The sequence below is a fragment of the Salarias fasciatus genome, unplaced genomic scaffold, assembly GCF_902148845.1.
Source record: "Salarias fasciatus unplaced genomic scaffold, fSalaFa1.1, whole genome shotgun sequence".
NCBI classification, from domain to species: domain Eukaryota; kingdom Metazoa; phylum Chordata; class Actinopteri; order Blenniiformes; family Blenniidae; genus Salarias; species Salarias fasciatus.
The window spans coordinates 206,233-223,189 of record NW_021941234.1 but is presented as its reverse complement, the minus strand read 5'-3'; the positions used below and the strand labels follow the sequence as shown (position 1 = coordinate 223,189).

At 44.7% G+C, this 16,957-nt stretch overlaps 1 protein-coding gene across 3 annotated transcripts in view; it reads right to left on the bottom strand.

Annotated features, from left to right (window-relative positions):
- Positions 1–436: 436 nt before the first annotated feature.
- LOC115384403 (serine/threonine-protein kinase TAO3-like) overlaps positions 437–16,957 on the bottom strand; it is a 73,142-nt gene continuing 56,621 nt past the window's right edge. For 2 of the 3 annotated variants that reach the window (XM_030086660.1, XM_030086661.1), the window contains exons 13-21: positions 16,635–16,820; positions 14,359–14,496; positions 7,239–7,475; positions 6,263–6,391; positions 4,880–5,083; positions 4,282–4,521; positions 3,593–3,805; positions 2,970–3,152; positions 437–1,056 (exon numbers count right to left, since the gene is read on the bottom strand). In XM_030086660.1, the coding sequence (XP_029942520.1) occupies positions 895–1,056; positions 2,970–3,152; positions 3,593–3,805; positions 4,282–4,521; positions 4,880–5,083; positions 6,263–6,391; positions 7,239–7,475; positions 14,359–14,496; positions 16,635–16,820 (1,692 nt within the window). In that variant the 3' untranslated portion in view covers positions 437–894. Of the gene's footprint in view, positions 1,057–2,969; positions 3,153–3,592; positions 3,806–4,281; positions 4,522–4,879; positions 5,084–6,262; positions 6,392–7,238; positions 7,476–8,021; positions 8,180–14,358; positions 14,497–16,634; positions 16,821–16,957 lie in introns of those variants that run through there. The other variant, XM_030086662.1, reaches the window with a different exon arrangement.

The following is a 16,957-nucleotide window of genomic DNA, read 5'->3' as shown; positions in this document are numbered from 1 at the left end:
ATCCTTCTATACACAAAGTACAAGACCCTCCCCATGAAGCCCTTTGTGCTAGCTGGGAGTTCACATGTAGATTATTTTTCACATTGGCTGCAGTGCAGTGCAGAGATCAGTACGTTACACACGCTGAGTACCATGATTCACTCACCCGTCCACCATCCAGGAATCACATTTATGGCAGAGCCGGTATGTACACGGTGAGATTCTGCTCTCAGATGATTCTAATTTGTCCTGAAAAATCTCCTGATGAATAAATACAGAAGAAGGAAGCAGCGGGCGGGACGAGCGGCTGCAGAGGGGTCTGCTTTGTCATTTAGATTCTTAAATTTCATTTATTTATTTGCATTGCTTGAGAGCAGAGAAGAACAGACTTTAAGGAAGGAGTCACCACTTGGAACGTGTGATCGTACAGAACTGCCCCAGTTGTATCGTTTTCTTTGCCCTCCCGGCGTCTCTCTCGCCTTGCACTCGCAGTCACACCGAAGTGTCGTCATTGCACAAGAAACGAGAAACACTGTGACTACGTTATCATTATTCGTACAAATAAAACATGACAACTACTGCAAGTTATCCAGCATTTTTTTTTTGTGACACCACGAGAGGCGAGGGAAGGGAGGAAGTTTGTTTTTTCTTTTTCTTATTTTTTTTTCTTTGGGGACTCTGACCCACCTGCTGTGGAGCCCACCTGACCCGGCCCAGGAAACACAACCGGCTAGATCTGGAGCTGGGATGTGTGTGTGTGTATGTATGTGTGTGTGTGTTTGTGTGTAAGATAAGTGTGTTTACGTGAGGCTGTCAGCAGCAGTGAAAATCTGCCCTGTCGGCTCAGGTCAGGTCAAAGAGGAGAAGGAGAGAAAAGGAGCACGAGAGAACGGCGGCGTCTCGGATGGCGGCCTCTCATCTGTAATCATCCTTGGGAAAGTCCAAGGTGCCCAAGTTCCCGAAACCCAGACGCATGCTCTCCATGTCGAAGCTGTCGGTCTCCCGCTCCTGACGCTCCAGCAGGTGTTTGATCCGGTCCGTCCGCTCCTTCTGAAGGGAACCCAGCTCCTCTTTCATCTAAAAAGAATAAAAGACGATGTTCAAAGCATTTTGAATTAACCCGAAACAAGTTAGCACACTTCAACATGTCATATCACTTTGTACCACAAGGTGGTGCAGTGAGCAGGTTGGGTTCTCCCCTTCACTGGTTGTCTTTTATTTAAAGAGACAGGCAGGAGGGGGAAGGGGGGGTGCTACTCACAGTAATGTACGTCTAATTTCCTCCCATTAAGCTCACATTATATTCACTGTTAAAAGTGTGTATTCAAAGGAAAGAAAAACATTTTTTACACTTCATTTATTCCTTTTTTAATCAACCTTTTCTTCATTAAGTGATCCCTGTTAAAGAGCGACTACTTGATGGAGCCTGTCCACAGTAAGGAGAGCTATGCTGGTTTAAACTGAAATGAATTGGTGGTTAAAGCTCATGTTAACTCGTGATCTCAACCTAGAGACACATGAACTGAGGACAGACTGGGAGCTGCAGCAACTTCTAAAGAAATTCACTGAAGCATTGATGAAATCTATAAAATATGACATGAAAACAGCTTTGTTGTCACATAAGAGAGATTGAAAACGTCTTTGGACGGTAGTTAATTATAAGGTTTCATCTCCGACAAACTAAATAGAATTTTTAAACAAGTTGCTAACTGATCAATTATTAATAAAGACATATCTACATGATTATGCCTTAAGTCTCATGAGTGATGAAGACTGTACATTGAAAGCTTGTATGGATCATTTCTTTCTGTTGATAATGGTTCAGTTGGACTGTTTTAATTTCATGCATATTACATACAGTATTTATCCATTTTAGATCAATAACAGAAAGTCAACACAAATGTATTTCTAAGCTGCGTGTGGGGTGGACTTAAGGGACTTTTTCTTTATTGTAGCAGTGAGTATATTATTATTGGGGAGCTGGATTGTTTTCCTCTTCTCTTATTTCATCTTCTTTTGACGCAAAACCTGGCATCCAGCATCTTATTGCGATCAGCTGTGATCACACGCAGTCGCATCCACAGGTGCACATAAAAAGCTCGGTGTGGTGCAATACGGCAATCTGAGCGGCGACTGAGCATGCACGGAAAACCTCCACTCTGACCGTGAACCGAACCCGAGGACAATAGTGCCTCTGAAAAGCATGACATCATCTCCGAGGCGGCGTGCAGACGCGGCGTGCAGCCAGGAGAGGGCAACAGATGGCCGCGGCCGGCTCGGAGGCAGCGCCGGACCCTGCAGAACTGGATCGGAGCAGCGTCTCAGAGTTCTCTCTCTTTGTTGTCGGAGTGCTGCCTACTAGACTGTGACGGTGACGTCTGCCTCTGGGAGGAGGCGCGCTCGGCCGCGCTCCTCTCATCACACGCACACATGGCACGCTGACTCCAACACTCGCATGAAAGATGACGGACGTCACCGTCAGGAGCGACTTCCAAACACGGCTAACACGTGGGGAAAAAGAACTGACATTTGTGAAGAAAAATATCAAAATGTCAGTGCTGCTCATGTCTAAAGAAGACAAAAACAAGACTTCATACAGCTGAGACTTGCTCCTCTTTAGCTGCTCTGCTGAGATGTTGATGTCCAGCGTCAGTTTTTGGATGGAACTGCTTTGTAGCATTTGTTTGATACTGGTATCGGCACCACTGTAGATCCAAACAGTGGTGGATATAAACACTAATAAGTTTAAAACAAAGACAAACACTGACGCTCTCAGAGTTAAGATTAAGAGCTGAGAAGTCAGAACTCTGAGTCAGTGTGAAGAAAGGCTGAACATCAGTGGGACAACAACCATTCAAAGACATTACTTTATAACAGGCTGAGCACTTTTCTACCACAATAACTAACCAATGGGTCACTCTACTGTCTAGTGAGTCTGTTCTAACATGACACAACACAGAGAACTGCTCAAGATCTTCTCTTCACTGTACCTTTTGTTCCAGGTGAGCCCGGCGCAGCGACACCTTCTGCTCCAGCTTCTGCTGCTCGCGCTCGTGCTGCGCCTCAGTCTGCATCTTGATCTTGCTCTGGTAGGCATTGAGCAGCTCCATCTCCTGCTGCAGCTGCTGCCTCAGGGCCTGGCACTCGGCTTCCTGGGACTCGTCCAGACGCAGCTGACACGGCCGACCGTGGCCCGCAACAAGGGGGTGGAAGGGGAGGGCGGCGGTGGCGGCGGCGGCAGTACAAAGAGACGGGGAAGAGATATACAGGAGGGTGGGATGGTGTGGGCATGAGGAGTGGAGAGTTTACGTGGACAAGAAGCACAGCAGTGAGACGGAGGAGGAGGAAAGGAAGAGGGCAGGCAGAGACAGAGTGATGGGGAGAAACAGAAGGGCAACAGGGACAGACACGATGTGGGAAGACAGCGAGGGAGGGGCGACGGGAGCCGGACAAAGACAAGAAGAGGACAAACAAGGAGAAACAGTCGAAGCAGAAGGAACAGGTAGAAAGAAAACAACAAGATGTCATTCAACGAGTACAATATTTTTTCTTCTTCTTTTAACTGCTATTAATTTTGAGGTAGTTTAAAAGCGACCGCGGTCCCTCCACTCACCGCCTGCGAGGCCATCATCTCGTTGATGCTCTGCTCGTACTGCTCGGCCAGGATGGCCAGCTTGCGCGTCTGCTCATCCTTCAGGGCCTTGAGGACCGTCTTGTGCTCGGCCTTGGGCGTCACTTCCATCTGGTGGTGGCGCAGGGCCTTGTACTGCTTGGTCTGCACCTTACACGTGTCCTGGAACTGCTTCTTGATCTGCAGCTCCAACACCTGGAGCAGGGGACGGGGAAACGCCGAGGGTTAGAGGACAACGGCGGCAGTTACAGAGCACCTTTCAAACCACGTCACTCCGATCTCTGTCTCACTACTGTGAGGGTTTCATACTGCTAAAGGTGAAAGGCCTCATATTGCCACAAGCCAAATCCACATTACAAGGATTTATTGCCCTGAAGAGGAAACAAAAATGAAATTCGGAGATGACATATGTTGTATGTTCTTTCACTATTTTCCCAAATTAATTTATTACATTCATGTTGCATCACTGTGTGATGAACCAAAGAGATGTTGCTCATTGCTTGCGCCATCTTCGAGGTGGATCCCTGTTGTCTTTTCAAAGACAAATGAAAGCTCATTTATAAAAAAAGAAAAAGAAAAAACAACCTGTGGAATCAAATCCATGGTGCATTTTAAGTGTGACGACGCACATCGCGACTACCAAGAGCCTTCCTGCACCGCCGTCCACTCACTTTAAGGTTCTTGGGTTGCTGCCGGAGCTCCATCACGTGCTTGCGGTGGAGCTCGCGCTCCCGTCTGTTGTTGTACTCGATCTGGTTCTCCAGCTCGGTCTGGTGCTGCAGGCGGATCAGGTCCATGCGCAGCTTCTGCAGGGTCTTCAGCTGCCGCTGCTCCAGCTCCTGCGTGGACTCGTCGTGGCGGATCAGCATGGCGTGCTCCATCTCCTTCTGGGTCTTCTTCTTGTTCAGCTCCTGTCAGGTGGAGGCATGATTGAAGTGATTCTTTCTTTCAAGCTGAAATAACTGATTGCTATCAACAACAAAACAATGCAAAAAAGCACCCCACATTGAATCTTAGCTTGTTTTTGTCTTTTTTTCCCACAGAAAGTTTGTGGGCTTTCTAAGCCTTCCTAACAGATTTTCAGATTACAACATTGTTGGGTTGCTTTACCCAGTAAAAATCTCCTTAGTTAATAACAAAACAGCTCGGCCCTCGTGAACAATGGGGATAATTGTTAAAAACACGCTGCTGTTGTCAGTGAAAACGTCACGTTGGGTCTTTCACCACAATGTCTGCACATTTCAAGTTTTGCTTTGTCCAGTGGCGCACCTCTCGAATCTGCTCCTGCTCCAGATCGTGTCTCTTGATCATGGTTTTGCGTTTGAAGGCGCGGCAGTTGCGGTCATAGAAGACCCGCTGCTGGGCCAGGAGGTGGGCCTCCTCCTCGGCCTGGGAGTGTTGCATGTTCTCCTTGTGCTTGGAAAGACGCTCCTGCTTCTCCTTCTTGGGTGTGCTGTGGTCCTCGTTCATCTCCTGAGGAGGGTAAAGGTCCAGGAAACCATTTATTGATCAATAGCAATAATATTGCAAATGAAGTAGAGCCGTTGAGCTCGATTTTTATGTCCACTGAGTTCAAGATGTCAGTGGACTTTTAAAAGAAAGATAAAATGCAGTTATCATCAAAACTAACAAACTACTATGGTCTTAATCAATGAGTTTGGAACATCAACACGTGAACGTGTTCTATTAATTTACTTAAATAGATCAATATACTACATAAAAGGAATTGTTGAACAGATTTTGAAAACTACCAGGAAGCAGGTTAAGTGTTGGTGCTTTTTCCCCCACAATCAGACATGGGACTAATTTGACGTGTACATGAGGAAAACTGCGAAAACTGTGAAGCCTCAGCATGCTCACTGGCAAACTGTAACTAGTTGTGGGCTGAAAAAGCTGATTTCCTTACAGTCCTCCAATCCATTTTAGTCGAATGAATCATACGTTTCAGGGATCCACAGGTGTTTGAGCAGCTAGCATTTTTCCTACTCTGCTACACTACACGTTTGGAATATGGAGAATAATCCTTCACATAACTCCACATTCCCAGTGTTTTCAGTGGGAAAAACCACAAAAACAAACTCTTGTTGACCTTTTATTTTGAACTACAAACAACAAGTGCAGCCAGAGGGACACTGGAACTGGAAAGAATCCAAACGCATCTCAGTACGAGTACTCCTCCTCTTTTATGGGCTTTAAAGTAATCTACGACTGGCGTTAACACATGAGCCTGATCCCTGCTCTCTGCGGTGTCTAATTCCATTCTTGGCCCTCAGTTGGTGGGAAATATCTCACCCAGCCAGTGATGCTTTCTTTTAACTGTGCTGACCTAATTTTTTGGTCACTTATCTTCTAAGTGAAAACATGGCATATCACCCTCCTGGGCCACAGGACGACTCTCTGGACTCTGCTTCAAGGTTGTGCGGGCGCGCGAACGCTCCACAGTGAGTGTGGATTTATGGCTCTTCCCCTCCGCTCATGTGTGCATACATGTGTAAGTACATGGTAAGTAGGCTGAGTGACTCAACACAAGTTACTTTGGAGCTTCTGAATGTGCACGATCGCGTGTGGGGGAGTCTGATTCCACAGTAAACAGCAAACAGAACTGTGTGTCACACAAAGGGGAGCTGGGAGGAAAATGAAAACATGGCGCACCTCCTTAATCTTCTCTTTGCAGAGTTTATACTGTTTCTTTTGATTATCCAGAAAAGTAGTTAGCTCCTTCTTCTGCTGGGCCACAATCTGCTGCTGGAACTTCTTCTCATCTGTCAGGGCCGTCTTCATCTGTAGGACACACGGGGAGAGAACAGACAGGAGAAGGGTCTTCAGATTAGCATCCAGGCCTTCATTGGGAACAAACACTGTCATTCTGTGACTTTATTCCACCTCTTTTGCTATAAATATACAGAAGTTTTTTTTTTTTCTAATCATTGATTTTCTTACATTTATGTAATTTTAAAAATTGTTTTGATTGGACTGAAAAAAAAGAGAGGAATACATTTTGATGTTCAGCAATGACTGGAAGATGTCAAATGCTGCATAAAGATCCCAAAAATGGGACTAATGAGACCAAATCAACCTATTTTCTGAAAAGAGAAACTGAGTCAGAATCTAATGAAACAGCCAGTAACCTGCTGGTTTACCTTCAGAGCAGTGTGTATGGTGTGTGTGTGTGTGTGTGTGTGTGTGTGTGTGTGTGTGTGTGTGTGTTTATGTATCTCAGTATCCTTGTCTGTGCGGACAGACATACTATCGTCCGGCGCGCTGCCTGCTAATCACAGAGATATGCGGCTTGTTTTTCAGAGCGTGACATTCGCTGACCCACTTCTTGCTCGTGTGTTTCATTGTATCAGTGGACGGCAGCAGTGTGTAGAGGGCGAATAAAACTTCCCTCAGCACTGAAATATAACACCGAGGTTGAAGGTTGATGCCATTTTCTCTAACAGGGTTAAACTTTGATGAGCTTTAACCCAGTGAGTTAGTTATGAGTCTTGCTGTAGTTTTTCAAAGAAAACCTCTTCATATTAGATTCAACTGTTGCGTGATGTGTGATCATCTCTGGAAAAAAAGAGAACCTGAGAAGTGGCGGCATTATGTATCCACTCACGTTCTGTAACACACAAAGTCCCACCTCTTTCTCAGTGTGCACAGCGTGGCGTTTGGCCAGCTTCTCCAGCTCGATGTAGGCGTTGTTGGCCTGCGTCTCCACCTCCTTCTGCAGCTTGAGCCGGTGCTCGTCCATTTCGGCCTTCAGCTTGTTCTCCAGGGCGATCAGCTGCTTCTGGTGCTGCCGCCGCATGCGCTTGTAACCCGACATCTGCTCCCGCAGCTCGCTTTCCTGCTCATGCTCGTGGATTTGTTTGGTCACCTGCGGAGAAAGAGGGGAAAAGTTAAGAGGGAGGCCTCGATTTCGATCCAACAAAACCAAACCAGTGGCTTCTCGAGTGCACGAGCAGAAGAAGCAGTGTCAAAGCATCATGTGGAGCAACAATAACAATCAACAGGTCATCATTTTTTCTCAGAAAGTTCATTGGGTTTGTCAAATATTGCAGTTCAACAATGGCAATAAAACAGTTGATAAAGGAAAGAGTGACGGATGGAAAATTAAGACATTGGAAAAAAAAAATTGTGAAATCCACGAAGGGAGCAACACAAAAGCTCTTTCATCGGACCATCGCACACACACACACACACACACACACACACACAGTCGTCTCATGGAAGTCACCACAAAAGACCTCAAATCCGCTTAAACAAGAAAACAAGTCACATAAACAACAATAAACAGCCGCTACAGGAATACATTTCATGTGAAATTAGCACTTACAAAACATGCTTTAAGACTGTTTTAGATATATTCTCCCTTAAAAAAAAAACAAACAACAGGATGTGAACCTGAACCTGACACACCAACCTGAGGACAGAAAGGGTTCTCCACGTCTAGGTAGTACTCGCTCCGCATCTTCTCATAACTTCCACCTGAACTCTTCAGGCCAAACATGATGGCGACTTTAGCCAAGAGCACCAGCATCCAGGAACCTTGTGGAGCATCCTATGCCCGACGGAACCCCGTCTGAGCTCCGATGCCACCCAGATACACCCCCAGTCTCCCCCACCCCCAGTCTCCCCCTCCCCCTTTTCTGGACGTTGAACCCTACCACCTCCTTCTTTTTCCCTTGGTTGGGCGCCCTGGGCACGCAGCGGCCGAGGCGGCAGACGTGTGAACTGTGAATGAGGCAGGCCGACTCTCCGGGCCAACAAGAGCACAGAGCGGCTCTTTAGTGGGGCTAACGCTAAGCGGCGGACAGCAGGTGGGTCACATGAATACCTCATTTAGTAAGAGTGAGAGAAGTTGGAGAGGAGGGAGGAGGGGGTCTGAGAGGAGCGGGCCCAGAGATTAGGGGAGGGAGGGTGATAGCTGTGCAGAAACAGCAGATGGAGGGTGACTTGGAGAGAGTTAAATTTAAGGAAGAAAAAAAAAAAAATTCAGTAAAATTGGAGCATCCAGAGGGAAAGGCGAGGTGGGTGAGCGGGTGGCGGTAGGGGCTGGTGTGGAAATGTGGGGGTGGAGGCTGAGCTCCCCTTCTTCTTAATCTGCCCTGAATCAATACCCCTACTGTAATAGAGCCTCCCAATCCTGGTCACTTGCCTCACTGCCACCCGGCACGCTGCTACAAAGGGCCAAGTCACGTCATGTGACGGCCTCTTTCACACAAGACTCTGGGACTGGAGAGGAGATCATATTCATGGTGAAGGAGCATGCAGGAGAAGGCTGAATGTTTTAATGAGATCAAATGAAAACCAGCAGCTCTTTGGCCATTTTCTGCTTGGAATTGCTCATCAGCCACAGCAAATAATATAAACAACAACAACAACAATAACAACAAACAAAGAATCTGCAAAATTTTCAAAATTTACGAAAAGCCCCAAGGCATACAAGGCATTAAAACCAAAGATGAATATGTTGTGAGAATCACTGCACAAGCTCAGGAACACTTGAAAAGCACTGCCAGTGAACACAGCTCACAACGGATCAGCAAGAAGCAGAGAGGCTGCAGTTTGAGGGAGTGAGGTAAACATTGGCTTGATATTTAATGAATGACAAGATGTATTTCCTTTTTCAAAACAATGGCCGTTGTGTCCTCCTTCTGCATGCAAAGATGCAAATGGATTCATTGACTCATGCAAGCTTTTGGACACTAAATGACTGGGATTTTTAAAAGAACCCCATGTGACTGGAAACAGAATCCGAAACTTGCTATGTTAGTGTCTTCTAAAGCAGAGCTTACGAATCGTGATGTCAAATTACATATTTTCACAAATAAGAAGTGACAGCATATCTGAAATATCTGGAAAACAGACTGCTGTAGAAGAGAAATAAAACAAGACGGTTATTAAATGGAATAATTAGATGTTTCTTTAAAACTTAAGTTGAGATTTACTTTGGGAGAAGATTGGCTCTAATTCTTCCACTGCTATGTTTCTGCCAGGACTCTTAATTCATTTTTATAGTTGCTCATGACATTAGCTGAATAACCGGGGTTTTATTTTGCTGCTGCTGTCAATCGAAAGCCAATCAGATGTGTTTTCATTTTTAATGCATGATTGATTTTTCCAGAAATGCTGAAAAACCATGCACAGCTCAAAACAGAGTGAAGTTTTTTTCAACTTTTACAAGATTCCTAAGTTTCAGTATTCGATGTGTTGCATTATGATTAGTTAAACAAAACATCTAAATGTTGTTTCCATAATGTCCCAACTTTTGTGGCACTGGGGTTGTGGAGGAAGCCACAGCTGTATTTGGAAAGTTGCTGCAGATATATAGTAACATATGGTGGAGTCATCAGACTGGAAGACGGAGGCAAAAGGCCTCTGCAGACCCTTGTTTAGTATCCTGTTTTCCTGTTGATGCACATGAGCGGGGGGGGGGGGGGGGGGGGGGGGGGGGGGGGGGGGGGGGGGGGGGGGGCTCTTTGCTCCCGTGTCCTCTTTGGGCCACAAACACAAAATCAGTGCAGAGAGTTTACGTGCAGCCTCTGGCATTCAACTGCAGACTTAAAGTCTTATTTGTGTTGCACTGTGGGATTGCAAGATGTAGTAAAGCATATCTGGAGTGAGTTATGTGCTTAAACGTGTGCAGGGAAAGCTGATGGGGACGAGGCACATTGTCATGCATTTGACTGTAATCTGCCGCTGGCTCACCGGCTGTCGAGCTGCAGCCTGAAACCAGCAGCAGGAGGCGACTGGAGCAGCAGACGAAGAGAAACATTTCACGTTGTCTCTCATTTCCCTTCTTTAGGCTTTAATCTGTGACTTTGTATGACCTCTAATAAACCCTGGTGTTCTTCTCTCACTACTTTTCCAGCTTCCCTTCCCTCCACATCCTTTTTTCCTGGGATATTTCCACAATCTGCACTCATTTTTCCACCTTCTTTCATATGTTCCGAGCTTCGTTTTATTTTTGGCGGTCTGGATTTTGATTAGCGCTGCTCTTCTGTCTCACCTGTGTTTATTTATCCGTCCTTGCTTCTATCTGTCCCTCTTATCGCCATGATGACTGCCATCTCTGTCCTCCACCTTGTCTTTGTCCTAGTCTTTCACCATCGTCACGTGTCTCTTTTAAAAATATGTCGTCACTCAGGATTTAGAGTGCTTTCTGAGTGTGTTTATCCTTTCTTTGTCATCTCTTCTCGTTAGCGTTCCCTCACTTTTTGCTGTTCTCTTTTTCCCTCTTCTTTCTTTCTTCTTCTCCTCCATGCGATCCGTCAGCACCACCCCCCTCCCACCTCTCACCATCTGGACCCCCCGTTCTGCTCTCCCTCACTCCTCCCTTTGTCTACCTGCTGATTCCAGCCTCGGATCTGAGGACGGCAGAGAAAGATGATGTCATCCGTTTCAGCACCGGCGGGCTGGACATGCGCACACACGTGCACGTGCGCACACACACACACACTCTGCCACCTCGTCTGCAGACAGCCTCCGCTAACCAGGAGTGTTTCATTTTAATATTGATGAATAATAATATTGATGACAAATCAGAACTGTTCTGAAATAAAAACGCATAACGAAAGACAAGGAAAAACAAAGGATGAGGAATCAGAAGAGAAAAGGTAAATTTATGGTTGTGCACAGGTAAGTTCACCTCAGTGTATAGGGTGACATTTGAATTCTCACTAAAATGCGGTTATATGCATACTCAGACAGCTAAGAGTTTCTACCCCTTGTGATCATCTGTCAATGTGTTTCTATCAGTCACAGCATAACTGCGCACCAAGACTTATTATGTCCTTGATTTCACTTCGAGGATATTTCTGTACATACACTGTTATGGGAATTTTTTCATATATTTGTGTGTGTTGTGGAGCTGCTGTCTTATCTCTGTTTCCCCATGTGGGATGAATAAGGTGTCATCATAAAACCTCTTGATAAACCACTTAAATGCCACATCCGAGACCATAAAACAAGCTCACTTCCACTTCTGTGACGCCTTAAAAGCCATCAGATCTGATTGAGAGGTAAGAAGTAAATGATTGTAACTCGTCTGGATACTAACAATTGAAACCTGTTATGCTGAAACCTCTGACATTCAGGTTCTGATTTTTTTTTTTTTTTTTTAATAAAAATGGCTTTCATTACAGAAAAAAATTATCAGTAAGCAGTGAAGATTTTTCTTCAGTTTTCGTCTTGGATGATGAAGAAGCCTGATGCTGTAGTCAAACAGGCTCCTGAATGTACAAATAGCAGCAGTTCCAATCAAGTCTCTCTCATTAGGCCTTTCTGAATAACCGAAGGTCCTAACCCTCTGGAAAAGTAGGAATGTGAAACCGATCAGTAAGCAAGCAGCTTTTCCTCGTGGCTAGCTCCCTGTCCAGTACTGAGAAATCATTAGTGCTGCCAATCCCACAATCTGCAATTACTTCTGAATAACACCTCTACACAGCTCAACTCCCTCACTTTGGGTAGATTATCAACCCATACCATCACGATATCTGTTTTTCCTGAAAGACCCATGATCCCAGGATAGGGATGTCTCGATCCACACACCAGCCGCTTATTGAACGGCTTATTAACTGTGGAAGTGGTTCTTCTTTTTATTTGATTTGTGCTATTTTCACCTGTCTTGATTTGCTGATTTTGTGTTTTCTGCAAATGCTGACATGGGAAAACCCACATGCAAGTCAAAATAAACCCTACTTCCGTACTTTAAAGAACGGAGGGGCTTTTAAAAGGTTAAGATATTAGGATAAAGACAGATACAGACTGGAAATATTTATGTCATCTGCACGTTTGTTGGTCAGCTTATTATTTTTTTTTCTAATTTGCCACGGTCAACATTTAAATTAGGTCGAACGTTTCCCATTGATGACATTTTTTGTGCACATTGCTTATTCAGAGGAATAAGTGAACCACTCAACAGAACCTAAGCAGCTTGGAAAAAAAAACTAACACTACTTAACACTGTCAAATACCTCAGGGTAACATTTAGTTCAGAATTCTGGTGAAAAATACCCAGAATGAAATCAAGGTAACAAGTTCAGCTGTGAAGGCTGAGGTTCATCATCTGTTAATGGCTCAATAACATTTAGAAGCTTCACACACTTCTGGACATCACTTATGTCAGGGTGTCAAACAGATTTTAGTTCAGAGACCACATACAGCCCTTTCTCATTTTGAGTGAGTTGGACTGGTAAATAGTGCCGTAAGAACCAATAATTTCAAAAAGTTTGCTCATGCTCATCTCTTGCAACATGAGACCAATGCCAGTTTAATCCAACGAGGTAGTTTTCTTTCATATCAGCATCACTCAACACTCAGAGCTGTGTTGTGCCTGCTACTCTTGAGAAAATTTGTTAACTTCGTGGACCGGAATGGAGCCTCTGGCCCGTTCTGGCCCACAAACCTTATGCTTGACACCTCTGATTTAGAACCAAGAATTTACAGAGAAAGACAAATATATTTTCATACCTTTATAGTGTTCTACAATAATAACATCTAAAGAGAATAAAAAATTCAGTTTCAAAAATGGAAAATACACAACATTCACATGGGATCTTGATACTGAACTTTGGTCCAGTTTCATGGTTTTACTCTCGACTCTGAGAGGTTTACATTTTTGGCAGATTACTTTTTTTTTTTTTCTTCAAATCAAATCTCAAGCTTTAAAAAAGTGTACCCTGGAAATATTTCACATGGGCTCAAACTAACCCTACATCACGGTGTCACTGCAAGTCAGGAGACACTACAAGCATCAGATCGATACGACGACAAAATATGTGTGAACAAGAAAATATGAAACCTCCAGCGGAGCGAGAGAAAACAAACAAGGACAGCATTGTGGGAAAGATATACACAATCCTGGACTACCAGCGGTTCATGTTCTGGTCAAGGACAGCGTGAGGACGCACGCTCACTTACATATGCATGCAAACACACACACACACACACACGCACACTCAAACCTCTCTGTTCATGTGCTCCGATGTCAAGGTTAAGACCTGACACAATTGAGCCAGTGGGTCACGGACGGGGTAAGCACGCACACACTTAACCCACGTGCACACACACTCAGAACCATTGCTACTTTCTAGTTACTAGAGCTGGTTTCCATGACAACAGACAGGGAGGGAGAGAGAAAGTGAGCGACCACACACGCGTGCACGCACACACACACACACACACACCACACACACACAGAAAGAAAGAAGAGAGAGAGATAGAGAGAGAGATCTAAGAATGATGTATTACCAAATGCAGGAGAGGAGGAAATAAAGAAGGGAGGGGAGTGATGGTACAGAGAACAAGAGCAGAAGACAAAAGAAATAAGGTGAATAGAAGCGGGCAGCATGGGAGAGATCTGTGGCAGAGAGTGGGCCTAAAGTGCAGATCAGGGACACACATCCTGGAAGAGGTAGATAATCGAACGAAGGAAAACAACTGAACACAGAGCAAATAAGGTGGGGAGAAGATCTGAGTTAAGCTCCACGTTTCTCCAGCCCGAGCCGCTCAGCCACTACAGTCACAGGCAGAGAGGAACAAAAGAAATGGCCCTTCTGTGGCTTCATATGCTGCTGTGGCGTAAACACAACACTCTCACACAGAGAGCCTGGCTCCAGCAATCGAGTCGCCTTTTCCCATTTTTCTTCTCCTTTTTGTTTTTTTTTTTTTTTTGGCTCTCAGAGCAGAGAAAATTTCAAGGCAAATGTTTAAGATCCCAACGGGAAATATTTGAAACATTTCTGGGTCACGCTTACCAGTGAGGCGGATTTTATTGTGGCAAAGCGGCCTTGGTTTTTGTAGTTGTGGGCCTGGCTGCTCTTGTCTGAGGAGGCTGGTCTCAGCTCCGGCAGGTGGTCTCTGTGGAGCCCGTCTTCCCAGTTGTATTGATGGTCCTGAGCAACACACAAAAACAAAAAACTGAGAAATTAAGAAGAGCAGAGCTGCACTGTTCTGTCGAGGTCAACACTCTTGCCTCACAGCAAGAAGGTGTCCTGTTGGGTTGTGGTCTTGGAGGCCTTTGGGGCTACATGCGCTCGGTTAATTTGCGACTATCAATCATTCTATAGGTGAAGGTGAGTGAGTGGTAGTCATTTTTCTAGAGGACATGGTCTACACATGGCCTCTTTTGTCTTATTTCTTAAAATGTTTCTCTTCAGCAGAGTGGTTCGAGCTAACAAATTCAACAAAACACATCAAATGAAGATTGAAACCAACAATATTAACTTCAAATTCGCCCTCACTTCACACAATGTTTCAAGTTTTAATTGAATTTGGGATTTTCAGTATTAATAAAAACAGTAAACGCAATAAATCACATTTGCTAAAAGAAGCTGCAAGTATACTGAATAATTCTACTTCATCAGTATTTAGGTTTTGTCACATTTATTCAGTGACTTTCAAAACAGTGAAACTCTCGATTGATTTCACTTCTTCCACTTCTAAATATCAAAAGGATCCAAAGCATTTTGCTGAAACTGTGTCAACTGTAAAGTTGCCGTCCCGAGCCACAGTGAAAACTGACTGAACGTGTCGGGAGCCTGGGGACCGGGGAGCTGTTCATGTGTGTGTGTGAGTGAGTGTGTGTGTGTGTGTGTGTGTGTGTGTGTGTGTGTGTGTGTGTGTGAGAGAGAGAGAGAGAGGAGTGAACTTCATCGGCATTTGGAAAACAATATGTGTCAGTCGATTGTTCTCTGTTCCGCCGTCACACTTGAAACAAGACGCCGTCTTGTCTGTTGGTGAAAAGTGACAACTGCATTCACGCACATGTCAAAAGAGACAAAGAGCCGATGAAGAGAGCGGATGACGGCCCACTCGCCGCCGGTTTTCTCAGTCATGGGAGATGCTGGGTGAGATTGTCAGACACTGTGTTGACCTGTGGGTTCTGCATGTGTGTGCCCCTTGTTGACATGTGTACACAGTCTTTTGTTCTCCAAGTGCGAACGGTGTCGGCGATGAACTTGAAGCAAACTGCAAACAGTGAGGACTGTGTGGATGGTTTCCATGGTTTCAGAGGGGGGAGGGGATTCAGCATCAGAAACCATGAGAGGGACTGAAGGATGTTTGCGCGGCGCCTTGTTTCCCTGTCGTCTGTGAGGTGCACTGTTTTCACTACCACGAGGCTGTTATTAGATGACATAATTGGGAGGCATTTTGATTTAACTGCAGCAGAATTATCAGAAAATATGCAGTGAATGACAGACGCTGCACCTTTTTTCCAATATACTATAACTCCAATTTATTATATCTTCAATATTTCTGTCTGCTGGTAATGTTTTAGATTTTTCTGTACATCGTGAATAGTGAGTAATGGTTAAGACAAATATGCACGTCAATCCTGTCAGCAGTGCCAGGATGAAAGCACCTGGAATAACAGGAGAAATAACACTGTGGTTTTGATTTGAATGTGAGATTTCATATCACAAAAATATAGAGCCTTGTATTTGTTGAAGGAGGCCTAAACTGTCAGAAAGGCTTATTCAGACATGAACAATAATCTTATTTTAATGCAGTCCCACCTTTTTAAATCACCTCTGCTGATTGTCACTTCTCGCTGGTGGACTTCTTTCAAAGTTTTCCACAGAGTGATCAACTCTCCCTCATCTTTACTTCTGAAGGCTTCAGCTCTTTTATGCCACAGATCTCTTGTCATTTAACTTGATTTTCTGTGAGATGCTTGTTTTTCAAGATTGAATAACTCTTACTACTACCTCCGTCCGAGATTTTCTCTTATCACACTCAAAATAGGCTGATATTATTCATTTAATATGTGCTGATTTTCTTTTTAAATTCAAATGCTTTGTTTCCGTGTCCTACTTTTTCAGATCTGGAGTGATTCACTCACTTCAAATAATGATAAACACTATTTCAACTTGACAACTGGTGAAAGTCTAAGAAGTGCTTGATTTCATCTCGGAAGACAAAATATTTTCAGGACCTTCACCAATGGCACACACAGTTTCCCGCTCTGGCCTAGCACAACATAAGTATTGATCTGTCATTCAGTCCTCGGATGCCATTCCCTGACTTTTACCTTTTTGGTGTGGGGGGAGTCCATTGGGTTGCTGTAGTCCTGCGGGTGCTTGTCGGAGCAGGGGTCGTCCAGCACCTCCGGCATGCTGTTCACACTGCTGCTCTGACTCCCTGTGCTGACAGAGGTGCTGGGGATGGAGTGGTTGCTGCCCACGCTGTTCATCTTATAGCCGTGCCCTGTGCTGTCCTGCAAACACGAGCGCATGGGCAAGTTATTTAATATTAAGTAGTCACGCATGAAGAAAATGTCTACATTTGCACAAAAATAAACAGTTACTAAAGAAAATAAACACAATCTCAACATGAAATCACTGTTAATGAAAC